This window comes from Theobroma cacao, chromosome 5, assembly GCF_053813885.1.
Source record: "Theobroma cacao isolate CCN51 chromosome 5, ASM5381388v1, whole genome shotgun sequence".
Taxonomy (NCBI): Eukaryota; Viridiplantae; Streptophyta; class Magnoliopsida; order Malvales; family Malvaceae; genus Theobroma; species Theobroma cacao.
The window spans coordinates 1,621,442-1,649,066 of NC_142643.1; the positions used below are offsets into that span (position 1 = coordinate 1,621,442).

Below are 27,625 nucleotides of genomic sequence, written 5' to 3' on the forward strand. Positions count from 1 at the left end.
TCCTTCTATAGAACATTAACCCTCTTAGAAATAGGTTATTACCCTTTTCTCAATCTCATTATATTCCATTATCTCACTACTTTTCTTTCAATTTTCAGCTATGTAATATGTGAAAAGATAATGTGATGCCATAACTGAAATAGGCTATAGAGAGTGAAAGAAACATTATCTTAACCTATTGGGTAGGATAAGTTTGACATTTGAATTTGACTTTTGATAAAAGAAACAGAACAGTTGGTTTCCAATTAAACAGAACATGATCCTTTACATACAGGGAGATCCTTTTACAATCTGTGGCCTTTCTTCCATGCAGGCAGCTGTATCTGACTTTGAACAAAGTCAGCAACCCATTTCAGTTTAATAAATATAAAATATAATATGGCCATGATTCATTGGGTAGCTACGAAATTTCATCACCTTTTCTCTCCTTGAAACTTAAATATTCAACTTGAGGGAGAAAGGGACACCTTTCATATCACAAAAGATTGGGGATTTAATCCTCACCATTCTTGCTTTTTAGTCAACACCGAAATAGTTGACAACCCATTTCAAACACAAAGAATTTGCTATTACTTTTTTAAAAAAAAAATTCTTGCAACTTGTTTTCGATTTCTGAAGGAGATCAATGTACTTGTGAATTATGGTTTAAGCATTATATTTGTATAAATAATGAATTGTTCGAACATATAACAAAAGATTCATTTTAATTTAAAGTGTTTTTTTATACTTAATAAACATTTCATTATTCATATGAATATGACGTTTGAATTTTTTAAATTAATATAAAATTTTATCTGAAACATGATGTATTAGACAGACAGACACCGTATCCTTAGTTCATGTAACATAGTATTACAAAGCGATACCAGAAACTATTATAACAAGAGATACCAGAAGCTAAGAGAAGAAAGAGCAAGGAAACAAGCTGCAACAAAACTGATGGAGATTTCATTCAATGGCTGCTGATACATATACAAGCCTAAAGATTCAAAAATACCTTAACTGATCTTCAGAATTTGATACGTAAATCCGCATAAAGTATGACTAGCACTAAGCTAAGTCAACAATCTATCAACGAAAACCAAATTTATAAACATAAACAAGTAATATAATTCACAATAAGCATGCCTAATTGTCTGCCACTAAGCTGCAGCAAAGAGATGTTAGTCTGTAGAGACCAGAAACTAATCTTCAAAAACAATCTAACAAGACTTCAAGGAAAATCTCAATTCTGACAAAGAGTAAGCGAGCGTGATTTGCAATAACCATGATTGAATGTACAAGTAAAAACTAGTATTTCCAGTTTGTTGTTTTTCTTCTTTGTAGATTATGCAGCTAAGACAAATAATGTCATGACTACAGCATATATGTACAGTACATTTTCAATGTTTTAAATACTTTAGTTAGTTTTTTGGCTTTAAATGCATCTTCCATCTTAAGGTAGCCAAGCCTAAAGTAAACAGAAATGGCCGCAGAAACCACCATTTTGATTCTCCTCAGCCTCATTATCCAACCATTGCTGGGCGGCTCCCAAGGTCTACCTAGGTTCAACAACAACACTGACCAGGAATCCCTTCTTGCATTTAAGTCTGAGATAAGTCGTGATCCTCTCGGAGTTCTTGGGACCTGGAATCTGAGTACTTCCTTCTGCGACTGGACCGGAGTTACTTGTAATGTCACTAAGCAGAGAGTTACAGGTATCAACCTTGAAAACCATGGACTTGTGGGTATCATTGCTCCTCATATTGGCAACCTCTCCTTTCTTAACTACTTGAACCTTCAAAACAACAGTTTTCTTGGAAACCTTCCGCAAGAAATGGGTCAGCTTTTCCGGTTAAGAACACTGATTCTAGGTTCTAACCAAATTCAAGGCACAATACCATCATCTTTAAGTTTATGTACTAGACTTACTCTTCTTGATCTGTCAATCAACAGGCTCCAAGGAACCATTCCAAAAGAATTAGGTTCACTTTCAGAGCTTCAAGACGTATCTTTGGCTCAAAATTTTCTCACAGGCCCTATTCCATCTTCATTTGTGAATCTCTCTTCTTTGACAAATCTAATTCTAATGTCAAACGGCCTACATGGACAGATACCGGAAGGGTTGGGTCACCTCCCCTTTTTAATCAACCTTCAGGTCGGCCTTAATAGCATTTCTGGTGAAATCCCACCTTCATTGTTCAATAGTTCCTCGTTGATTGCCTTAGCTATGGCTGGCAATAGACTCACAGGTACCCTCCCTCCAGATATGTTTACTACTTTAACTAGCTTAACAACCCTTTACTTGGGAGGAAATCTTTTGTCCGGACGCATACCACCGTCTTTAGGCAATGCTTCAAACTTAGTTCGTGTTGATCTCTCAAATAACAGTTTCAGTGGCCAAATTCCATTACTGTGGAACCTGCCAAATATTCAAATTTTGAGCTTACAGATTAACAAGCTCGTTAATGCGGGCAACATGGATTTCATAACTTCTTTGGCAAATTCTACCCAACTTCAAGTATTTTCGGTGGCGGAAAATCAGCTTACTGGTAAGCTTCCATCTTCTATAGGGAATCTCTCTAGACAACTTTCATTGTTGGTCATGAATAACAACTTTTTTGAAGGAAGCTTACCTGGAGAGCTAAGTAATTTGATCAACTTGACCCTGATAGCTTTTGAACGCAATTCCTTGAGTGGAAGCATTCCACCTTCAATTGGTAGTTTGCCAAACCTGCAGAATATTTACTTACACCAAAACAAATTCTCAGGAGAGATACCAGAGTCTCTTGGAAACCTGACTTACTTATCTGAAGTTCACCTAAGCAACAATTTTTTAGAAGGGACTATTCCTGCAACCTTGGGAGACTGTCAGCGTCTTCAGTCGCTAGACCTGTCAGTTAACTTGCTTAACGGAACTATTCCCAGAGATATATTTGGAATTCCAAGTTTTGGAATGATCCTGAACCTCTCTTTCAATTCTTTAAGTGGATTTGTTCCTGCCGAAGTAGGCAATCTGAATATGATTCAGGCAATAGACATGGCAAATAACGAAATATCAGGGGATATACCTGTCACAATTGGTGATTGTTCAAGCCTATTGTATTTGAATATGTCTAGAAATTCATTTCAGGGAACAATACCAAATTCTCTAGCCAAATTGAAAGGTATAGAGTATATTGACCTCTCCTCAAACAAACTCACCGGTGTCATCCCGACTTCTTTAGAAACTTTAAAATTCTTGCAAGTTTTAAACCTGTCCAGGAACCAGCTCTCGGGAGAGGTTCCAAAAGCGGGGGTTTTCAGAAACTCAACAGGGGTTTCTCTTTCTGGAAATCTGAAGCTTTGTGGTGGAGTACCAGATTTAGGACTCCCAAAATGCGATTCTCCAGGAAAACACTCAGGTGATTCAAAGGTAAAAATTATACTAATAGCGTTGTTTGCATCTGTCGCATTCATCATTATCTCCATGTTAGTCCTTTGGTCCGTCAGAAAGAAATGGTCAGGAGTCCTTGAGGATAACGATGATGCTAATTCACCGGAGGGGCATCCAAGGTATAGGCATCACGATCTCAAACTTGCTACCCGAAATTTCAGTTCAGAATATTTGATCGGAGAGGGTAGCTTTGGATCAGTTTACAAGGGAATTTTTCGTGATGGAAGTTTGGCAGCTATCAAGGTCTTTAAAATGGGGCAACATGGAGCTTCTAAGAGCTTCCTAGCTGAGTGCAAAGCTCTTCGAAATATCAGACACCGGAACCTTGTTAAAATTATAAGTGTATGTTCAGCTGGCGATTTCAAGGCATTAGTCCTTCCGTTCATGCCAAATGGAAACCTGGAACAGTTACTTCACCCGAGAAGTGAAAACTGTGAGGTAGAAAAAGCTCTTGATATAAACCTGAGATTGAAGATAGCTCAAGATGTCGCCTCAGCACTGGCGTATTTGCATCATGATTGTGAAACCCCTGTTGTGCACTGTGATCTTAAGCCAAGCAACGTTCTCCTGGATGGAGAAATGGTAGCTCATGTTGGCGATTTTGGACTCGCAAGGATCCTACTTAAGAATTCACCCAAGGCTGATCTTAGCAGTTCCCTTGGACTAAAAGGATCAATTGGCTACATGGCTCCAGGTGATGTTTTTATATTCTGTAACTCTTTTCTTTTCAACAATGATTATATGTTATGTTTTTATTCCTTCTGTTAATTCTTCTGAAAGCTGATCATATCTAGCATTAATGCAGAATATGGGATAGGGGCAGGGGCCTCAACCCGAGGGGATGTCTACAGTTTTGGCATACTGATCCTGGAGTTGTTTACAAGGAAAAGACCCACAGACAATCTGTTCACTGGAGATATGGATTTTCAAAAATGGGTTTCAATGCACCTTCCTGACAATCTCCTGGATATTGTGGATCATGAACTTCTGCAAAACGAATGGCAGCCAGCACATTCTGACGGAATAGCCACAGTGATAAATTTTGGATTGATGTGTGCCAGAAAATCACCTGAAGAACGACCAACCATGAGAGAGGTCTCTGCAATGATAGAAAATGTCAAGGCCAAGTTATCAGAGTAAAGCTAATGGTATGCATCATGGTTGCTTCACAAACTATACCTATTTATGCATTAGATTTGTCAGTAATATATTCTACATTAAAACTATGTTAACGGTCAACTTAGATTGAATTGGAATTTTGTTTTCCTTTTCCTGCTGCGATGATAACGAAAGTTGTCTTAGGCTTTTGACATATGCACTTGGAAAACCTAAAGAATGAATGCTTTTGGCCTGTAGTCTGCCACGTTGCCTTTTATATTATCATTTGAATACTTCTACATTGAACAGAGAGAGAAGTTCCTAGAGTTGCCATTCCCTTTGCTCTCTTTGGATTCAATCTAATTTACTTGGGAATGGTGCATCTTCCACTAGGCAAAGTCCCCATTCCATTTTGCGGATAAGGAATGCTGTGAAAATAAAATTCTACCAATGTGCTTTAATGAAAATAAAAATCCTTTAATCACCGCATTTACATCTGAGGTATTACAGTAATCAATATAAAAACGAACCCTTTGTTATTAACATGGATGCATCGCTGGTGCATCTTTTCGAAAAAGATTTTCCTATTATAGTACGTAGCAATCATGTTTATAAATTCAATTTCAAATCTTTTATTTATTCGATATGAAATTTTATAATATTCTCTTTCGTCTAAATTTGTGTATTCTTATCGCAAATCGAGTCACCTTGTTTACCCATAAATTGAAACATTTAGTGTGATATCGAAATTTAGTCTAAATTGATTCTGATACCATTTTATCACGAGATTATATATATCATTTTCTTTTAACTCATTAATATATACTATTTAGTAATGGAAGATGCCAATCCTACAAATGTAGTTCTAGTACCAATCTATGGTCCCATGAATTTTCTTCAACACAAAATTGGTAAAATAACTAAGAATGAATACTGGTTGACTGGTAAATTAGTACTTATATTGACTGATTTTAATGCTCAATTCACAGTAATAGTCTTTTCCTTCTATAGAATATAAACCCTCTTAGAAGTAGGTTATTACCCATTTTTCAATCTCATTAATTATATTCCATTATCTCACTACTTTACTTTCAGTTTTCAGCTACAAAAGAGTGTATTTTTGGGTTATAGAACTATTTTAAAAGTTTATTGTTTGTATATGGAATTATACGTATACAAATTTTTATTGAAATAATAAAAAGATTATACTCTATATGAAAATATGGTTAGATAATGTGATTCCACAGCTGAAACAAGTTTTAGAGAGTGAAAGAACCCATTATCTTAACCTTTTTGGTAGGTTAAGTTTGACATTTCGATTTTGACTTTTGATAAAATAAATCATAAATTATAAAAATGTCTCTATACCATTATTATTGAGATGACAAATTTACTTCTTATTAAACTTTTAAATTTTTATTTTGAATCAAATAAAATTTTAAAACTAATGGAAAGGGGATTGTCGTTAGTTTCAATTCCACTTGCTTTTTTTATTCACATAAAATATGACGTGATATATTAATATGATCAAGTGATAGTTTATGTCATATACCACATCACTTGCCACCTAATTACCTTAGCTTTCATCTAAGATGTTAGCATATGATTTTATACAACACGTGGACAAACAAAATACAATATATGATATTTATCTTTCCCTTAGTTTTAAGGATTTGTTTTTCTCAAATTAAAATTTAAAAATTCATTTAAGTGTATTAAAAAGTAAGAATTTATTTGAATAATTATGTAAATTATAAAGGATTTTTTTAAGCAAAAAATAAGAAAAACAGAACAATCAGTTTCCAATTAATCAGAACAATCCCCTTTGTTTTTATGCAAGCAGCTATATCTGACTTTGAACAAGTCAGCAACCCAACTCAGTTAATAAATATAAATAAAAATATAGCCATGATTAGTTTTCATCAGCATTTCTTTCCTTCTTGAAAACTTGCATATTCAATTTGAGGGAGAAAGGGACATTTGTCTATTTGGGATCACAAAAGATTTGGGGTTTAATCCTCTCATTATCCTGACTTTTCAACAACCAAATAGTTGATGACCCAATTAAACATAAAGGATACACTGTTGCTTCTCCTTCAATCTCTCCAGGAAATCAGCATGCTTGTGAATTGTGATCTAATGTTCCAAAGTACAGCCAAATACTTTCAAGTCTGTAATTTGTGTTTCTTCTTTGTGTCTTAAGGCTCTTAAGTCAAACAGCATCATCCTTGACACACCATTTTAATTACCAGCAGTAACATATAGCAATACCATTCACTTTAGTCTATAAAATCTTTTCTAATACTTTTTGAACGTATCTATATGGATATGACATTTAAATATATATTTAAAATTAATATGAAATATTATAAAAATTATAACGTATTTTATAGGACACGTTACTCCTCCGAATTCATGTAAAACATAAATTTCAAGTGATAATACATACGTCAGAAGTGATAAAACTCATCCTAAATCTATGTAACATAGATGTCAGATGATAATGTATTCGTAAAAAGTGATAGAATTTTAAGCCCAAAGGTCTAAATATCAATGAATTGAGGCCTATGGTTATAGCAAGCTAGGCAAGTTCCCAATACTAGCAATTTCAGCATACAGAAAAAAGAACACTAACTGATTGAACTAGGTCAGAGATGATGAGCCATAAGACAAAATAGAATTGCATGGAAGGGTTTGGAACTTCAAAGTGAAAATGATGACAATCCCGGATTTTCTTTCTCAAGAAAAGGATCACAAGGTCAAGAATCGGGGCCAGTAGCTCACATCTCTGTCAAGTAAATGCCCAAGCTACACATAACAATGGATGAGATAACGAAAGTTGTCTTAGGCTTGTGACTTTTGCACTTGGAAAACCAAAAGAATGAATGCTTTTGGCTTGTAGTTTGCCATGTTGCATTTTTTTATTTATTTATTTTAATTTTTTTACATTGCACAGAGACAAAAGTTTCTGGAGTTGCCATTATCTTTCCTATCTTTGGATTCAATCTAATTTACTCTGGGAAGGGTGCATCTTCCACAAGCCAAAGTTCTCATTCCATGATAAGATATGCTGTAAAAATAAAATTCTAGTATCGAGTATCTTAATATTACTTAATTTAATGAAATAATATAATATAATATTTAAAAAAATCTTTGAATTATATAAAATAATTTAAATAAATCATTATTCTTCCATTACATTTAATTAAATTTTCATATTTTTATTTTGAATTAAATAAAGCATCATGATTGAAAATTGATTAACTATAATTATGTAAAATATCACTTTTAATTTTTTATGCTCACATGATTAATAGTGATATTAATGTAAAAAGTAAAAAATATCACATAATTATATCATCATGTCATATTAATATATCACGTCATTATTACGTCACATGACATAGAATGGTAAATGAAATTATAACTAAGTCAATCATTAATCATGCACTCTTATTTAATTTAAAGTAAAAATATAAAAATTTATTTAATTTTAAATAAATTAAAAACTTTTTTAACCGTTACCATCCCAAGTGTAACAGGCCCCATATTCCAAAACCAACGTAGCAATAAAACTCCAAAATCTTTATCGTGACGCCATCAGCCAATCCGTAAGCCAATCCACAGGATTTCTCCCATAACGCGTCCCTATAAAGCTCCCCACCCAACCAATCTTCCATATTCAAATCCACAACACTCCAAGAACTGTTTTGTTGAGATTTTGTTTTCAGTTTCATTTCGTCTTGTTGCCATTTAAAGCCCATTCCTAATTCTGATATTAGCCGTTGAGTCATGGCTACTGTTGTCTCAGCCGTAGGAGCTGTTAACGGGGTACCGGTACTATGTTTTTTCCCGCCCTATTTTGCTTTCTTGTCTAGTCATTACCGTAGCATCTCTCGACTTTGTAGACCTTTTAACTGTCTCTTTTATAGTTTTTATCGTCTTTCAAACTTCTGGGTCTTACTTCAAGTAGGAGAACAAAATGGAAAAAGAATGAATTTGCAAACTGTGAATTCTTTTCTTAAGGATATGAAATTGGTTGTTTTGTTACAATCTTGTGGTGCGGTAGTAAAAAAGAGAGCGTCTTTGTTGCAGTGGAACTTGAATGGCTCTAAGCCTGCAGCAGCATCACTTCCAAGCTCAGCATTCTTGGGAAACACTCTGAAGAAGGTTACCTCCAAGATCAGCCACCGGAAGGTTTCTCCAAAGAATTTCAAGGTTGTTGCTGAATATGATGAGTCAAAGAAGACCTCAAAGGACAGGTGGAAGGGGCTTGCCTATGATGAATCTGATGACCAACAGGATATTACAAGAGGAAAGGGAATGGTGGACACTCTATTCCAGGCTCCTATGGGGACAGGAACTCACCATGCTATCATGAGTTCCTATGACTACATCAGCCAAGGCCTTCGCGTGTAAGTGGCTAATTAATTAAGGAATCTCAAAATTGATGTAAGTTTAAGACTACTGCATGGAATTGCAGTGTGAGATTGAATTTTGACAAGGAACAATATTGCTGAACTGTTTGTAGGTACAACTTGGACAATACCATGGATGGGTTCTACATTGCTCCTGCATTCATGGACAAGGTTGTTGTTCACATCACCAAAAATTTCTTAAGCCTGCCAAACATTAAGGTGTGTTGATAGAATGTCTTGAGATTTGTTCAATCAGCTATATAATTTTTGTTGAATATCAAGAAAGTTGGATAATTTGTGAATAACTGTGACAGGTGCCTCTCATCTTGGGTATTTGGGGAGGTAAAGGTCAAGGGAAATCATTCCAATGTGAGCTTGTCTTTGCCAAGATGGGAATCAAGTAAGTTAATGTCATTTTTTTTTTTAACTATTATTGCTTTCTTCACTTTGAATCTTTGATGATTCAGGAAAATTGTTGCAAAAGAGGGAGAAAATTGAAAAATTGTGAGCCTATTAATAGTTCTCTTGACAACATGTTTGGCAGAATGTGCTTAATTGATTTGTAAAAGAGTAAAACTTTCAAATATTCATTTAGATATTTATGATCCTATGACCATGAGTATGCAGTCCCATTATGATGAGTGCTGGTGAATTGGAAAGCGGGAATGCTGGGGAGCCTGCAAAATTGATCAGACAAAGGTATCGTGAGGCAGCAGACATCATCAGGAAGGGAAAGATGTGCTGCCTCTTCATCAACGATCTTGATGCAGGTGCTGGAAGGATGGGTGGAACCACCCAATATACAGTCAACAATCAAATGGTGAATGCTACCCTGATGAACATTGCTGATAACCCAACAAATGTTCAGCTCCCTGGTATGTACAACAAGGAAGAGAACCCTCGTGTTCCTATTATAGTCACTGGCAATGACTTCTCCACATTGTATGCTCCTCTCATCCGTGATGGTCGTATGGAGAAATTCTACTGGGCTCCTACTCGGGAAGATAGGATTGGTGTGTGCTCTGGTATTTTCAAAACCGACCGTGTTGCTCATGAAGACATTGTCAAGCTTGTTGACACTTTCCCTGGACAATCTATTGGTAAGCCTTCCTTACCTTAAGGATGCCTTCTAATACGTGCACAAATGAAATTGATGGGAGAATACTAATATGCATACTTATTGCAGATTTCTTTAGTGCCCTCAGGGCGAGAGTGTACGATGATGAAGTGAGGGAATGGGTTTCAGAAGTTGGAGTACAAAATGTTGGGAAAAGGCTTGTGAATTCAAAGGAGGGACCTCCAACGTTTGAGCAGCCAAAAATGACCCTTGAGAAGCTACTTGAGTATGGAAACATGCTTGTCCAAGAACAGGAGAATGTAAAGAGAGTCCAGTTGGCTGATAAGTACTTGAAAGAGGCAGCTCTTGGAGATGCTAATGATGATGCCATCAAGAATGAAAGCTTCTATGGTTAGACCCTTGATCCTAGAGGCCTTGACGGTGGCTTGCATCTGGCTTTAGGATTATAAATAGATGAAAACAATAAAGGATATAGGAAGATTATAATTAAGCTTTTCATAATTGTTTGAATGCAGGCAAAGCAGCTCAGCAGGTTAATCTGCCTGTCCCTGAAGGCCGCACAGATCCATCAGCAACAAACTTCGATCCAACAGCCAGAAGTGATGATGGGAGCTGTGTTTATAATTTTTTTTTTTTGAATAAGGATTTTCATTGATCAAGACAGGGAGTCCCTGTAATTTACAAAAGAATCTGACTTGAGACAGCAGTCAGTTACTAACCTGGCTTACAAAAAAGCAGCCAAGGCAAGGACAATACAACATCTGGTCTCTTGAACAATCACACATCAATTTTACTAGTATCCAAAAATCTTAAAACGAACCAGTAGTTAGTGGAACAGTAAACTCCTGTTTCCGTTCCTTACTGGCAGGAACAGAAAGTCATAAACCACACTCACAAGACAGTAGGCATCATTCAGGAAAAATATACAATAAATCCTTTGATCCTCCCACCCCGTCTTTGGCAAGGCTGTCAGCAATGTCATTACCCGATTTGGGGATGTGTTTGATATCCCAACCCAGAAGCTTTGAGCTCATTGACTTAATTTGAGAAACAATATGCCGGAACCTCCATGGGGCTTCAGAAAGCTTAGGTATCCAGAATACCGCATTCGTGGAGTCACTTTCCAAGACAAGACTTTTCTTTATAGTTAAACATGTCATGGAGAGAGAATAATCTCTAAGAATGATGGACCTACTCTGTTGGATAGAGTAGTATCTTAAATTGTAATTGTGTTTTAGCATATAGTCTTCTTTGTTAGCATAATTTAATCCCTATAGTTATACAACTTAATTAACATTTTTGTGTATAATAATTACAATGACACTGTCTCTTCATCCATATTAGTGTGTGTATCTTTTAGGAATTGAGCGTTGTGAAGTTTCCATCAGTGAGATGATTGAGTAAATCAGACCCTTAACTATGTGCTACTTGTATGATATCCGGATTTGCTGTTGCACCTGTTTTCTAATTTCTAGAGGGACCATCCGGTAGGCAAGGTCATGGAATACCATAAAATGTACGGCAGCAAGCGCTAGGATCTGACCCCATAGATTTACCATGCCAACTTTCTGCCCTGGGCTAGAAAATGAACTTGGACCGAGCCCACCCGATGTCTCGATGTAGCTTCAAATGGGCCAATCTTATTCTTTATACTTCACCTACAGATTTCTGCAGAAAACTACTTCTACTCAACAACAATCATCAGCGACGAAGCACGGGAGCAGATGTTCGAGATGTTACCGATAAGCCTGAAACACACGCTGAGAGGGAAGCTGAAAACCCATTGGTGCAGGGATGCTAAGGAGCGTGATGGGCAACATGGTTTGGCGGAAGGGTGGAAAGATGCCTTGGAGGATATAATAGGATGGTTTGCTCCAATGGCGCATGATACGTTGAGGTGGCAGCAAGAAAGGAATTTGGAGCAACAAAGCCTAGACGCAAAGCCCACTGTTTTATTGTTGCAGACATTACATTTCTCGGATTTGGAGAAAACGGAGGCTGCGATTGTGGAGGTTTTGGTGGGATTGAGTTGTATATATAGATACGAGAACCGGCGGGAGAGGGGTGCCAACGGTGGTAGATGATCATGATTATGGGCTTACCTTGGAGTAAGCTGCCATTTAGTTTTTTATTTGAGTTTAGGCTCTTCCTTCTTCTTCTTTGTCTAATTTATTTATTCTTAATATACTTTGATTGGTTGATTCTTTTATGTTCTTTTTCAATCCGTTCTTGAAGCAGGGGAAATGCAGGAAGTAAGTCATAGATTTTATGATGAGATTATTCGGGGGTTGAATTAAACCTGTAATTAAAACTGTAATAAACTTCTCTTCTTTTAGTTTTTTTGCCAAAAGATTCATGTTTTCCATGCAGAAACAGAATGGTGAGGGCTTGAATTTGGCTGTGTATATAATGCATTATTTAGAAAAGAAGAGGCTACCATGTTTTGATATTAAGGGGAAGCAAACAGGCAAGAGGGGGTTATCAAAACCTGTGTGATGTTCTTGATGAGGGATCTGCAAATAGGCAGCTTGCTTAGGCTTTGCTTGGTTGGAATGATACAAAGAGACAAGGATGGAAAATTTTTCAATTTAATGGTTATGAAATTGTACATTCAAGATTAATAGCAGCACAAAATCAACAAATTCAAGCCCAAAATGACCTGTTGTTAAGATTGAACTTCTTACCATAAGACGAAACCTTTGTTAGTAGCAACATGGATGCGTTGCTGATGCATATGTTACGAGTCATTACTCTCTTTACAAAAAGTTAATTTATTTAAGTATGTAACAATCACATTTATAAATTCAATATTTTTTTTTATTTATTCGATATGAAATTTTATAACATTTTGTCTCATTTAAATTTACAACATCCTCGTTACAAATGGAGTCACTTTATTTATTTTGTACATTGAAATGCTTGGTGTGATATCAAAATTGAGTCCAAATTGACCCTGATATCACCTTATCACGAAACTATATATTATCCTCCTTTCAAAAAGATAAGTATATAAAATATATAACAGTCATATTTATAAACTAAAAACTCATCTCTTAATTAACTAAGAACGAACACTAGTTAAACTGGTAAATTAGTATTCATATTGACTGATTTTAATGCTCAATTCACACCAATAGTCTTTTCCTTCGATAGAACATTAACCCTCTTAGAAATAGGTTATTACCCTTTGCTCAATCTCATAATTAATCCATCATCTCAGTACTTTACTTTCAATTTTCAGCTATGAAAAATGTGGAAAGATAATGTGATGCCATAACTAAATAGGCTATAGAGACTGAAAGAAACATTATCTTAACCTTTTGGGTAGGATAAGTTTGACATTTGACTTTGAGTTTTGATAAAAGAAACAGAACTGTCGGTTTCCAATTAAACAGAACATGATCCTTTTACAAACAGGGAGATCCCTTTAAAATCTGTGGCCCTTTTTCCATGCGGGCAGCCATATCTGACTTTGAACAAAGTCAGCAACCCATTTCAGTTTAAATAAATATAAAATAAAATATGGCCATGATTTGTTGGGTAGCTACGAAATTTCATAACCTTTTCTCTCCTTGAAAACTTACAAATTCAACTTGAGGGAGAAAGGAACACCTTTCATATCACAAAAGATTGGGGATTTAGTCCTCACCATCCTTGCTTTTCAGTCAACACCGAAATAGTTGACAACCCATTTCAAACACAAAGAATTTGCTATTACTTTTGTTTTAAAAAAAAATTCTTACTATTTATTTTCGATTTCTGAAAGAGATTAGTGTATTTGTGAATCATGGTTTAAGCGTTATATATGTATAAATAATGAATTGTTAGAACATTTATCAAAAGATTCATTTTAATTTTAAATGTTTTTTATATTTATTGAACATTTTATTATTCATATGAATATAACGCTTGAATCTTTCAAATTAATGTAAAACTTTGTCTGAAACATGATATACTGGACAGGCAGACACCGCATCCTTGGTTTATGTAACATAGTATTCAGGCAATAAGACATGTACAAAGTGATACCAGACACTATTATAATAAGAGACACCAGAAGCTAAGAGAAGAAAGAGTAAGGAAACAAGCTGCAACAAAACTGATGGAGATTTCATTCAATGGCTGCTGATACAAATACAAGCCTAAAGATTCAAAAATACCTTAACTGATCTTCAGAATTTGATAAGTAAATCCGCATAAAGTATGACTAGCACTAAGCTAAGTCAACAAGCTATCAACTAAAACCAAATTAATAAACATAAACAAGTAATATAAGTCACAATAAGCATGCCTAATTGTCTGCCACTAAGCTGCAGCAGAGAGATGTTAGTCTGTAGAGACCAGAAACTAATCCTCAAGGAACAATCTAACAAGACTTCAAGGAAAATCTCAATTCTAACAAAGAGCAAGCAAGCGTGATTTGCAATAACCATGATTGAATGTACAAGTAAAATCTAGTATTTTGAGTTTGTTGTTTTTCTTCTTTGTAGATTATGCAGCTAAGACAAATAATGTCATGACGACATCATATATGCACAGTAGATTTTCAATATTTTAAATACTTTAGTTTTTTTTATTTAAATGCATCCTCCATCTTAAGGTAGCCAAGCCTAAAGTAAACAGAAATGGCCGCAGAAACCACCATTTGATTCTCCTCAGCCTCATTATCCAACCATTGCTGGGCGGCTCCCAAGGTCTACCTAGGTTCAACAACAACACTGACCAGGAATCCCTTCTTGCATTTAAGTCTGAGATAAGTCGTGATCCTCTCGGAGTTCTTGGGACCTGGAATCTGAGTACTTCCTTCTGCAACTGGACCGGTGTTACTTTTAATGTCACTAAACAGAGAGTTACAGGTATCAACCTTGAAAACCATGGACTTGTGGGTAGCATTGCTCCTCATATTGGCAGCCTCTCCTTTCTTAACTACTTGAACCTTCAAAACAACAGTTTTCTTGGAAACCTTCCGCAAGAAATGGGTCAGCTTTTCTGGTTAAGAACACTGATTCTAGGTTCTAACCAAATTCAAGGCACAATACCATCATCTTTAAGTTTATGTACTAGACTTACTCTTCTTGATCTGTCAATCAACAGGCTCCAAGGAACCATTCCAAAAGAATTAGGTTCACTTTCAGAGCTTCAGGACGTATCTTTGGCTCAAAATTTTCTTACAGGCCCTATTCCATCTTCATTTGTGAATCTCCCTTCTTTGACAAATCTAATTCTAATGTCAAACGGCCTACATGGATAGATACCGGAAGGGTTGGGTCGCCTCCCCTTTTTAATCAACCTTCAGGTCGGCCTTAATAGCATTTCTGGTGAAATCCCACCTTCATTGTTCAACAGTTCCTCGTTGATTGCCTTAGCCATGGCTGGCAATAAACTCACATGCACCCTCCCTCCAGATATGTTTACTACTTTAACTAGCTTAACAACCCTTTACTTGGGAGGAAATCCTTTGTCTGGACGCATACCGCCGTCTTTAGGCAATGCTTCAAACTTAGTTTTTGTTGATCTCTCAAATAACAGTTTCAGTGGCCAAATTCCATTACTGTGGAACCTGCCAAATATTCAAATTTTGAGCTTACAGATTAACAAGCTGGTTAATGCGGGCAACATGGATTTCGTAACTTCTTTGGCAAATTCTACCCAACTTCAAGTATTTCGGTGGCGGAAAATCAGCTCACATTGGAGGAAGACCAAAGACCCAACTTAATGAAAGGCCGCCAACCAAATCATCAACTCACCTTTATGTCAGCTAGTTGCTATTTCTAAATGTGAATTTATCTTTTAAAGATACATAACACGTATATCATTCCATTTTTAATATATTTTACACATAATCTGTGTGATTAAGCATAAAATTTTTGAGGAATTAAAACATATTCTGATTGCATTTATAAGCAGACAACATATTTACCTTTCCAGACAGGCTTATTTTAAGCCCAAAGGTCTAAATATCAATGAATTCAGGCCTATGGTTATAGCAAGTTGGGCAAGTTCCCAATTCTAGAAATTTCAGCATACAGAAAAAAGAACACTAACTGATTGAATTATGTCAGAGATGATGAGCCATTCGACAAAATAGAATTGCATGGAAGGGTTTGGAACTGCAAAGTGAAAATGATGGCAATCCTGGATTTTCTTCCTCAAGAAAAGGATCACAAGGTCAAGAATCAGGGCCAGTAGCTCACATCTCTGTCAAGTAAATGCCCAAGATACAGAAAACAGTGGATGAGATAACGAAAGTTGTCTTAGCCTTGTGATTTTTGCAGTTGGGAAACCAAAAGAATGAATGCTTTTGGCCTGTCGTTTGCCACGTTGCATTTTTTATTTATTTATTTTAATTTTTTTACATTGCACAGAGGCAGAAGTTTCTGGAGTTGCCGTTATCTTTCCTATCTTTGGATTCAATCTAAATTTACCCTGGGAAGGGTGCATCTTCCACAAGCCAAAGATTACATTCCATTCTGAGAATAAAAAAGGCTGTAAAAATAAAAAACCTTTCTTAACCATTGCCATCCCAAGTGTAACAGGCCCCATATTACAGAACCAACGTAGTAATAAAACTCCAAAATCTTTATTGTGTGGCCATCAGCCAATTCGTAAGCCAATCCACAGGATTTCTCCCACTGTTCTCCGCACTCCTATAACTCGTCCCTATAAAGCTCCCCACCCAACCAATCTTCCATCTTCAAATCCACAACACTCCAAGAACTGTTTTGTTGAGATTTTGTTTTCAGTTTCATTTCGTCCTGTTGCCATTTAAAGCCCATTCCTAATTCTGATCTCAGCCGTTGAGTCATGGCTACTGCTGTCTCAGCCGTAGGAGCTGTTAACAGGGTGCCGGTACTATGTTTTTTCCCGCCCTATTTTGCTTTCTTGTCTTAGTCATTGCCGTAGCATCTCTCGACTTTGTAGACCTTTTAACTGTCTCTTTTATAGTTTTTATCGTCTTTCAAACTTCTGGGTCTTACTTCAACTAGAAGAAGAAAATGGAAAAAGAACGAATTTGCAAACTGTGAATTCTTTTCTTAAGGATATGGAATCGGTTGTTTTGTTACAATCTTGTGGTGCGGTAGTAAAAAAGGGAGTGTCTTTGTTGCAGTGGAACTTGAATGGCTCTGGGCCTGCAGCAGCATCACTTCCAAGCTCAGCGTTCTTGGGAAACACTCTGAAGAAGGTTACCTCCAAGATCAGCCACCGGAAGGTTTCTCCAAAGAATTTCAAGGTTGTTGCTGAATATGATGAGTCAAAGCAGACCTCAAAGGACAGGTGGAAGGGGCTTGCCTATGATGAATCTGATGACCAACAGGATATTACAAGAGGAAAGGGAATGGTGGACACTCTCTTCCAGGCTTCTATGGGGACAGGAACTCACCATGCTATCATGAGTTCCTATGACTACATCAGCCAAGGCCTTCGCATGTAAGTGGCTAATTAATTAAGGAATCTCACAATTGATGTAAGTTTAAGACTACTGCATGGAATTGCAGTGTGAGATTGAATTTTGACAAGGAACAATATTGCTGAACTGTTTGTAGGTACAACTTGGACAATACCATGGATGGGTTCTACATTGCTCCTGCATTCATGGACAAGGTTGTTGTTCACATCACCAAAAATTTCTTGAGCCTGCCAAACATTAAGGTGTGTTGATAGAATGTCTTGAGATTTGTTCAATCAGCTATATAATTTTTGTTGAATATCAAGAAAGTTGGATAATTTGTGATTTACTGTGACAGGTGCCTCTCATCTTGGGTATTTGGGGAGGTAAAGGTCAAGGGAAATCATTCCAATGTGAGCTTGTCTTTGCCAAGATGGGAATCAAGTAAGTTAATGTCATTTTTTTTTTATTGTTATTGCTTTCTTCACTTTGAATCTTTGATGATTCAGGAAAATTGTTGAAAAAGAGGGAGAAAATTGAAAATTTGTGAGCCTATTAGTAGTTCTTTTGGCAACATGTTTGGCAGAATGTGCTTAATTGATTTGTAAAAGAGTAAAACTTTCAAATATTCATTTAGATATTTAATATCCTTACTCTTTGATCCTATGACCATGAGTATACAGTCCCATTATGATGAGTGCTGGTGAATTGGAAAGCGGGAATGCTGGGGAGCCTGCAAAATTGATCAGACAAAGGTATCGTGAGGCAGCAGACATCATCAGGAAGGGAAAGATGTGCTGCCTCTTCATCAACGATCTTGATGCAGGTGCTGGAAGGATGGGTGGAACCACCCAATATACAGTCAACAATCAAATGGTGAATGCTACCCTGATGAACATTGCCGATAACCCAACAAATGTTCAGCTCCCTGGTATGTACAACAAGGAAGAGAACCCCCGTGTTCCTATCATAGTCACTGGTAATGACTTCTCCACATTGTATGCTCCTCTCATCCGCGATGGTCGTATGGAGAAATTCTACTGGGCTCCTACTCGGGAAGATAGGATTGGTGTGTGCTCTGGTATTTTCAAAACCGACCATGTTCCTTATGAAGACATCGTCAAGCTTGTTGACACTTTCCCTGGACAATCTATTGGTATGCCTTCCTTACCTTAAGGATACCTTCTAATAAGTGCAAAAATGAAATTGATGGGAGAATACTAATATGCATACTTATTGCAGATTTCTTCGGTGCCCTCAGGGCTAGAGTATACGATGATGAAGTGAGGAAATGGGTTTCAGAAGTTGGAGTACAAAATGTTGGGAAAAGGCTTGTGAATTCAAAGGAGGGGCCTCCAACGTTTGAGCAGCCAAAAATGACTCTTGAGAAGCTACTTGAGTATGGAAACATGCTTGTCCAAGAACAGGAGAATGTAAAGAGAGTCCAGTTGGCTGATAAGTACTTGAAAGAGGCAGCTCTTGGAGATGCTAATGATGATGCCATCGAGAATGGAAGCTTCTATGGTTAGACCCTTGATCCTAGAGGCCTTGATGGTGACTTGCATCTGGCTTTAGGATTATAAATAAATGAAAACAATAAAGGATATAGGAAGATTATAATTAATCTTTTCATAATTGTTTGGATGCAGGCAAAGCAGCTCAGCAGGTTAATCTGCCTGTCCCTGAAGGCTGCACAGATCCATCAGCAACAAACTTCGATCCAACTGCCAGAAGTGATGATGGGAGCTGCGTTTATAGTTAAACATGTCATGAAGAGAGAATTATCTCTAAAGAATGATTGACCTACTCTGTTGGATAGAGTAGTATCTTAATTTTTAATTGTGTTTTAGCATATAGTATTCTTTGTTACCATAATTTAATCCCTATAGTTGTACAACTTAATTAACATTTTCGTGTATAATAATTACAATGACACTCTCTCATCATCCATATTAGTGTGTCTATCTTTTAGGAATTGAGAGTTGTGAAGTTTCCATCAGTGAGATGATTAAGTAAATCAGACCCTTAAACTATGTGCTACTTGTATGATATCCGGATTGGCTGTTGCACCTGTTTTCTAATTTCTAGAGGGACCATCCGGAAGGCAAGGTCATGGAGTACCATAAAATGTACGGCAAGAAGCCAACAGCAAGCCATAGGATTGACCCCCTAGATTTACCTTGCCAACTCTCTGCCCCAGGCTAGAAAATGAACTTGGACCCAGCCCACCTTATGTCTCGATGTAGCTTTAAATGGGCCGAACTTATTCTTCATACGTCACTTACAGATTTGTGCGGAAAGAGCTGTGGCCAGTATATAAATGACCAACGCTATTATTGTCAGTAGTGGTTAAATAATCGAACCATTTTTTAAATAAGAAGCACATGCTGAAGTCTAATTGTCAGAAGGGTCCTGATAAACCTTGTCCAAAAGCATCCCAAGCTCCAACTATTTGCAATATCTTATTATCTGTTAAAAAGTTCAGCTTAATTTAGGGTGAGTACGCTGTTTCAGCTGTCTCCTCCCGCTGGTATTGAAATGTCCAATACACACAGAATCCAGGCTGTAAAGAAATGAATCTGTGAACTCATCTCTTCTGCTTCGTTTCTCAGGATTCGGGGTTTGGTCCAACTTTTTAAGATAGCGGCAGCAACCCGAGATGGGGGGTTATGTTCTCCAGTCTCAACAAGGGTCATATCAGACAAGAGAATCATCATCTCGTCTGCGTGACATTAGGTGGGGCTAAATCTGCATAACTTAACGGCAATTGTCCTTTATTCGTTTTCATTAGTTTAATATCCATGAAATAAAAGGTTTCAACTGCAAGTTGATCTGGTGATTAAACTAATGGGGAGCAGTAGCCCAATACGTTTTTAATAACCCTTTGTTTTGTCCCCAAGCCAAGCCATCCTAGTCATCCTCGCCGCCCACCTTTTTATTTCAGAAAGTCAGCAAATGGGTTTGAAGAATTGAACCCTTATCTTAATCTAAACAGTCAAAATGTTGAGCTTAAATTATTGCCAAGGTGGCTCATCACCGTCTTCTTTGTGTTGAAAATGAGAGATTCCATCCCAAACTGCTGCTAACAATAGTATAGCAGTTTTCAAATTTGGGTCTCTACTATTAGTTAGGCTGCTTCTTGAAAGTTGAAATTTCTTCGGAAAATGGATTTACCCCATCAAAGGAAGACAACTTGCTTAGTGTAGTGTAGTGGGCATTTTTTCATCTAGTATTCCTTGGAATTTCGAAGTTACACTTTGCCGCACCACATGATAGCTTGTAGGGACAGGTTAATCATTGCAGCAAGAAACTTGAATCTTGTCAATTCCTTGTAATAATGTAAGATCAATCCTTGATCTTATGATGAAACAACAATTAAATTGATTTTTTAAATTCAAACTTGCTTGGAGTGGTGGCGTAAAGCTTGACCAGCTACTTAATTTCTCAACCACTCCTATCCTCTTCTTTCTTTTCTGTCACCTCTCTGAGAAAGAAAGCAACAGAAGAATGCAAATTTTATTGTAATTCTCATTTCTGCAACCTTTTCTTTTCTTTTTTTATGGTTGCTATGAATGAATGCATTAATTATTCTTCAATGTTCAAAACTGTCAGATGAGCCCCATGGACTGATTTTTGGCCTGCTTTGTCCTTAAAAAAATATTTTGCCCCATGCCTTGTTCAATGTCTGTTTCCTTAATTTTACATCACATATTCAATTTTATATTATCAATTAAAAATTTTAATCTTAATCTTAAAATCCCCACCTCTAAAAGAAAAGCCCTTGTTGTTAGTATTGAAAATATGAGTAACACAAACCACATTTTTTTAATATTCCCATTAACATGGATTTATTGAAGAGGAAAAACAGAGCACGTTACTGGAAAGAACTTTTGTCCCCTGCTTTTTTTTTTTTTTTTTAAAGGCCTTGATTTGCATAAAAAAGAACAGGTTGACAGAACATTAATTATGGCATCGATTCAATGAAATGATTCAAATTGTTGAGAGCATCAAGAAGAATGTTTCATTATTAGATTTTTCAACAGTATTTAAAAAGTGGAAGATTGGGTCTAAACTTGAACCTTCAAATTTCTGCGTTTTGTGTTTAGAGCAACCTGTTATGGTCGAACAATACATGTTTCTTTGAAAGGCAAGTAAGAAGAAGCTCACAACTTTCCTGCGGTGACAAGAAGAAGCTCATAACTTTTATTCGGTGACCAGGTCTAGGTCCACAAACGTGGCTCACCCTTCTTCAGAGGGAAAGTTGGTGTGGGCTAATCAGAAAAGGACGCTCACGTATGCACCATAAATGAAACCCTTTTTTTCACGGTTCAGTTCATTTCACTAGATCAAAAACGCCAACCCCAATCTCCTTTCTCGTAAGTAGTTCAGACTCTGGCTCGGTATGGCCTGTGCCAAAACCTAACCAAAAGCAGAACCCATATTTCAAAAGCGCCACCCTCTCTCTCTCTCGTTAGCTCTATCTGTTGGCCCATGTAAGCATTGCACAATTTGATGCCTTATCACTCTCCCTTTAAGCTCTATCATTAGATCTCTTTCGAGCTTCGCCAACCTTTTCTCTTTCCACAAAAACGACTTAAAAATGACCATAATTTCTTCAAAGCTCACATTCCCTTGTCACCAACCTCTTTCAAATTTATAAACGTTTTGATCCTGGTGCCTTCAATTTCACTCTCTCTTGTCCTTAGCATGGCTTATTTCCTCCCACTTCTGTCTACTCTCTTCTTCCTCTTAATCTCTTCTTCTTCTTCCCAACCCACCGAGCTCTACTTTCCAGGATTCAAAGACATAAATCCCAACAACTTAACATTAACAGGTATTGCACAGATTGAGAAGAACGGGATTCTATGCGTGACCAATGACACCAGTCGTTTAATAGGTCACGCTTTTTATAGCTCCCCATTTAGATTCAAGAACTCAAGCAATGGCCAAGCTTTTTCCTTTTCTACCTCCTTCGCTTTGGCTATAGTTCCAGAGTATCCAAAACTGGGTGGTCACGGCCTTGCTTTCACAATCACTGCTTCCAAAGATCTCAAAGCACTTCCGAGTCAGTATCTTGGAATCCTCAACGCAACTGATATGGGTAACTTCTCAAACCATCTCGTAGCAGTTGAGTTCGACACGGTTCAGGATTTTGAGTTCCAGGACATCAACGACAACCATATTGGCATCGACCTCAACAGCTTGGACTCAAATGCCTCGGCTCCTGCCAGTTACTATACGGATGGTTCCACAAAGCAAAATCTTACTCTCAAGAGTGGAAAACCAATCCAAGCTTGGATCGACTATGATTCCGTTGAACACGTCATCAATGTAACGATCGCACCAAATTCTACAAGACCAAGGTTGCCGATCTTGTCTTTTCATGTAGATCTTTCACCGTATCTTCAGGAGTTTATGTACGTTGGTTTCTCAGCTTCAACAGGGTTACTTGCTAGCTCGCATTATATTCTAGGTTGGAGCTTTAAAATCAATGGACAAGCTCAGGCTCTTGATCTGTCCTCTCTGCCTTTACTTCCCGGACCACCAAAAAAGGATACAGCTTTAACAGTTGGGGTCTCAGTTTCATCCGTTATTTTTGTAATAATTGCTCTATCCATTGCCATTTATTTCATTATCAAAATCAAGAACGCAGATGTGATTGAAGATTGGGAGCTGGAGATTGGACCTCAAAGATACCCTTACCAAGAACTCAAGCAAGCAACCAATGGCTTCAGTGACAAAACCTTACTTGGGCACGGTGGTTTTGGTAGAGTATACAAAGGAACACTTCCAAATGCAAAGACTGAAGTTGCTGTCAAGCGAATTTCTCATGAATCAAAGCAGGGTTTGCGTGAATTTTTATCAGAAATTGCCAGCATCGGAAGGCTTCGCCATCGAAACTTGGTTCAGTTGTTGGGGTGGTGCAGGAGAAGAGGTGATCTTCTTCTTGTCTATGATTTCATGGCTAATGGAAGCTTAGATAAGTTTTTGTTTGATGAACCACAAACAATCCTGAGTTGGGAGCAGAGATTCAGGATTATAAAGGGTGTTGCTTCTGGGCTTCTCTATTTACATGAAGGCTATGAACAAATTGTGGTTCATAGAGATGTTAAGGCCAGTAATGTGTTATTAGATGATGAGATGAATGGAAGATTAGGTGATTTTGGCCTGGCAAGATTGTATGAACACGGTTCAAATCCGGGGACAACTCGGGTGGTGGGCACATTGGGTTATCTAGCACCGGAGCTGCCCAAGACAGGAAAAGCCACAACAAGCTCCGATGTCTATGCTTTCGGTGCACTCTTGCTTGAGGTTGCCTGTGGGCGCAGGCCCCTAGAACCCAAGGCATTGCCTGAGGAATTAGTATTGGTTGATTGGGTATGGGAGAAGTTTAGACAAGGGATGGTCCTTGAGATGGTAGACACTCGGCTCAACGGCCAATACGATCAGGGTGAAATGTTGATGGTACTTAAACTAGGCCTAATCTGTTCGAATGATGTCCCTGTGGCACGCCCTAGCATGAGGCAAGTACTGAGGTTTCTCGACGGAGAGGCTGAACTACCGGAAAACTTGAGGCCACCGGGGGCATTCGACGGAGGGAAGGCTTTCGCAGAAGGGTTTGAGGCTTTTGTGCATTCCCTCGCGTCCTCATCATTTGACAACATGAGTTCATGTTCATTCATTGAAAACGGTAACGGCGGTACTAGCTTTGCTTCCCTTTCTACCTCCCCACTTTCCCTTCTTCGAGAAACTAGATAGAGTAATGTGATGGAAAGAGTGTTTCATCTTTGTTTTGTTTTTACCTAGGTTGAGCTGTATCATACACTAACCTTTGTCGAAAACTTTTACCAAAGGCAAAAAGACAACGATATTTCACATGTTACAGCACTCTGATTCTTCTTCTTTCTTCTTCAAAGGGCAAATTTTCTGTACTGACAATGCTTTTGGCCTAACGTGTAATGGCATTTATGAGTTGACGTAATGTCTACGTATTTTAATTATGTCTTGTAAACCTATGCTATTAAGTGTTATAAGAACGAAAGTAAACATGATAGGAATAATTAAACGTATTAAGATTTCAATTATGAATAAAAATATATCTATTAAACGTGTAATATGATATATTTAACACATTTATTAAATGAGTCAAGAAATACAATTAAATTAAAATATATATAATTATTAATGAAATATAATTTTAACATTTAAATTTTAAAAAATAATTATTAAAACAATAATATCCATCAACTATAATAAAATTGGCTATCATCATCAATCATATTAAAATTTACTACCATTATCATCAATTATAATAAAAGAAAGTATTTATCTAGAGATTTAAAGTAAATCATAATCTGTCATAAACATGTCAAATAGATATATTTACATGATTAATTAAATAAATTATGAAATATATAAATATATAATAACATAATTAATTAAATATATCTTAAACGAATTTGACATGTTTAAGATACAAAATGGTATTGGTCGCATGCAAAATTATAAGTTCAGTCTTTTGTGATGTGTTAGGCGTGGAAGACAGTCAATATAATACTTTCCAGAGACCATCTTTTTCCTGCCCAGTAAATTAAAAAAAAATAAAAGAAAACGAACCCTAAAAGCAATTGATCCCCCTTTTCTTTCCAACGGGTTGGTGGATTTTCTCAGGTTCGAGACTGGAAAAGGTAGGCCTGGTGGTTGATTCAACAGCACAAATAGCAGTTCTATATTCGAGTCTAGAACTCGTTGAAAAGATCAAAAGAAAGCCACGGAACTAGTGGAGTTGTCGTATTGGACATGCAATCTCTCTCTTTCCTTTTCAAACCAAAGATAATATTAGCGTAACGATTGGGGTTCAAGTATTACTGATTCAGTCGTTTTTTCGAGTTTAAATTATGTGAATTTCAAAAGTATATGCAAACTAAACTATGTATATTTCCTGCATTTTCTAATGAATTACAGATTTGAAGTCTTTAATATTGATTGCCTAGTGGGATTGTGGTGGTTTGTTGTTTTCAAAAGGCAAAGACCCAAAGAGGAGAGCACCACAAATATCAGCCAAAACCCAAAAATGGTTGGAAAGGACCAGCAACCCCCAAAATTTCTGGCTAAACGTACAGAAAGAGAAGAATACTTTTTCTTGTTTTCTGGCATAGGAACAACGAAGATGAATGGGTAACCCAAACCTCCTCTAGGCCTTTTAGACCATTCCTTCAATACTTGACTTCACTGAGATGAGAAAATGAAACAATATTTCCAGGGACCACGTTTCTGTGATCTTTTTTATCTGAAGTGGATCATCATTTTAGTGGGACTTATGACTTTTTCTCTATAAATCCGTCAATGCAGTTTGTCGGCCATCGTCACAATTCATCAGTTGAAAACAAAAAAATGGCTAAGCTTCGTAATTCTGTTCAGAAATGATGGGAGCATACATTATCAACGATACTGCAGATTTTGAACCATAATGCCACCACGAGTTATAAACATTGACTTGTGAAATTCCATGGTTCAAGGGATTTAACAATTCTCAGGGATAACATTTCTTTGACTTCAGAGTCAGATTATTATATTAGTTGATTTCCAAGTTTCAACCATGAATTGAACAGTTAGAACTTTCTCAAAATATCTTTGTGGGATCCCTTCACATGCCACTGTTAACACATGCCTTAAATGATCCACTTCCAGGACCCAAAAGAGAAAAGGAGCCAGGTCTGTGCATTTTGATTTGCTGATAGTTTGCTGTTCTGAATATAGCTATAATGGCTTTTTTATGACGGTTAAGAAACATTTGTCCATTTCTCAGGTTTCTTGGCTTCTCCATATATAGTGATGGTGTCATTACTAAGCAAATTCATTTTGGAGAGAAATCCATTGAATGGCACATGGAATTAATCGGTGAATATACTTAGTCCAGGTGCAATGGCTTTGTTATCTCACGTTTTAATGGATTCCTTTGGGATCATGCATGTATCTCATCACGTTTATTTAATTCTTCAAAATTTTTTAATGTATAAGAATTCCTTTTCCTCATGTACTGAAATTCTGAGGCCCTGCTCTGCCAAGCATTTTGTTGGTATGAAGGAAACTTGCAGTTCATTCATATAATTGTACTAACAGAAAGAGAGAAGCAATAACAATGTATAACTCAAAGACAGCAATGGAAGATTACAACTGATGAGCAATTTACAAGCACTTTAAGAACAAATTAAGGGCCTGCAATTTCAAGAACTATGAAGTAGTAGTGGAGACAAGCTGCTTTTAGCCAATTCTTGGAGGCCTCTGCACTTTTCCTGAAGAGTCAAGGTACAATCGAACCCGACCTTGGTTGAAATCCATGGTAACAAAAGAATTAGCTTGGACCACCTGAATATGGACCCTTGGCATGTCTTCCCTTATCTTTGTCTCTGCTTCCTCTGGGGTCAGGCCTACTAACTCGGGCCATTCCATTTTTGGAGGAGTGTTTGATCCAAGCAAACACCCGTAAGTTCCTGCATCTCACACCTTATCAATAGTGAACCACTAAATATCAAATTATAGCATAGCATATCGTTTAATTTTGAAGAGGATATATATTTATTCAACTCCCAATCAAACAGGATAATCCGACCAAACATGAAGCGGACTAGTTGTCTAATCACTTGAATAATCAAATTTGCGAAACTGTTGATGTGAGAGAGACGGGAAGCAAACAACTTACTTAGTAAGACAGGTGTTGGATCTGTCGATTCACCAGGTTGTTTTTCAGAGGGCTGACTGTGCTGGTTCTCAGCCATGGTGAAAGCAATACTTGTTTGAAGGGCAAACTAGTTTAAATGCCCTCTTCCTGGTTGATTTATTAAATTTCCAAACATTGGTTTTGACACATGGAGAGTTCCAGGCAACTCCTTGACATGGTTGGCGTAGAATTTGATAATTACTATGCGCTACAAGAAATAAAGAATGCACCTTTCCTGCTAGGCCGGCTTGTTGATGTTGACTCTCATAAACATGGGTAATAAATGGCCGAAATGTATGAACCTGTAACCTGTGAATTCATCCACTTTGGGCTTCCAAGCCGAGGCTGAGCTTTGGAAACCGAATTGTCTTCAATTCATACTGTTGGGCTTCTTTTTTTGTTTTCTAGAATTCAACGGCGTTAGCTTCCATTAGTGATTAGCCTGCCAAAGGCCCAAAGTCTGTTTAGTCCATTAGAGATCCCCAAAAGATTAAAAATGTCACAAACA

At 37.1% G+C, this 27,625-nt stretch overlaps 4 protein-coding genes and 1 pseudogene across 9 annotated transcripts; 4 read left to right on the forward strand and 1 right to left on the reverse strand.

The window, feature by feature from the left end:
• The first annotated feature begins 1,413 nt into the window (after nt 1–1,413).
• On the forward strand, nt 1,414–4,790 carry LOC18597707 (uncharacterized). The gene is made up of 2 exons (XM_018120880.2): nt 1,414–4,109; nt 4,221–4,790. The coding sequence occupies exons 1-2, from the start codon at nt 1,466–1,468 to the stop codon at nt 4,553–4,555; spliced, it is 2,979 nt and encodes a 992-aa protein (XP_017976369.2). The 5' UTR covers nt 1,414–1,465; the 3' UTR covers nt 4,556–4,790.
• Nucleotides 4,791–8,165: 3,375 nt separating this feature from the next.
• LOC108661879 (ribulose bisphosphate carboxylase/oxygenase activase 2, chloroplastic-like) lies at nt 8,166–10,786 on the forward strand. 5 transcript variants are annotated; one of them, XM_088806767.1, is made up of 7 exons: nt 8,167–8,350; nt 8,609–8,928; nt 9,045–9,150; nt 9,246–9,331; nt 9,559–10,031; nt 10,118–10,399; nt 10,525–10,786. In XM_088806767.1, the coding sequence occupies exons 1-7, from the start codon at nt 8,306–8,308 to the stop codon at nt 10,662–10,664; spliced, it is 1,452 nt and encodes a 483-aa protein (XP_088662893.1). In that variant the 5' UTR covers nt 8,167–8,305; the 3' UTR covers nt 10,665–10,786. The 5 variants fall into 5 exon arrangements, with proteins under 5 accessions (XP_088662895.1, XP_088662893.1, XP_017976262.2 ...); XM_088806768.1 differs by having other exon boundaries at nt 8,171–8,344; XM_088806769.1 differs by lacking the exon at nt 10,525–10,786 and having other exon boundaries at nt 8,166–8,350; nt 10,118–10,499.
• A 5,796-nt stretch (nt 10,787–16,582) lies between these two features.
• LOC18597708 (ribulose bisphosphate carboxylase/oxygenase activase 2, chloroplastic-like) lies at nt 16,583–19,429 on the forward strand. 2 transcript variants are annotated; one of them, XM_018120736.2, is made up of 7 exons: nt 16,583–16,858; nt 17,118–17,437; nt 17,554–17,659; nt 17,755–17,840; nt 18,080–18,552; nt 18,639–18,920; nt 19,046–19,429. In XM_018120736.2, exons 1-7 carry the CDS (start codon nt 16,814–16,816, stop codon nt 19,156–19,158), a joined length of 1,425 nt encoding a protein of 474 aa, XP_017976225.1. In that variant the 5' UTR covers nt 16,583–16,813; the 3' UTR covers nt 19,159–19,429. The 2 variants fall into 2 exon arrangements, with proteins under 2 accessions (XP_017976225.1, XP_017976224.2); XM_018120735.2 differs by having other exon boundaries at nt 16,583–17,437.
• Nucleotides 19,430–21,632: 2,203 nt separating this feature from the next.
• LOC18597709 (L-type lectin-domain containing receptor kinase S.4 pseudogene) lies at nt 21,633–24,368 on the forward strand (annotated as a pseudogene).
• A 2,158-nt stretch (nt 24,369–26,526) lies between these two features.
• Nucleotides 26,527–27,286, reverse strand: LOC18597710 (subtilisin inhibitor CLSI-I-like). The gene is made up of 2 exons (XM_007026888.3): nt 27,100–27,286; nt 26,527–26,890 (listed from the first exon to the last, which is right to left on the reverse strand). Exons 1-2 carry the CDS (start codon nt 27,173–27,175, stop codon nt 26,661–26,663), a joined length of 306 nt encoding a protein of 101 aa, XP_007026950.2. The 5' UTR covers nt 27,176–27,286; the 3' UTR covers nt 26,527–26,660.
• Between the last annotated feature and the right edge of the window lie 339 nt (nt 27,287–27,625).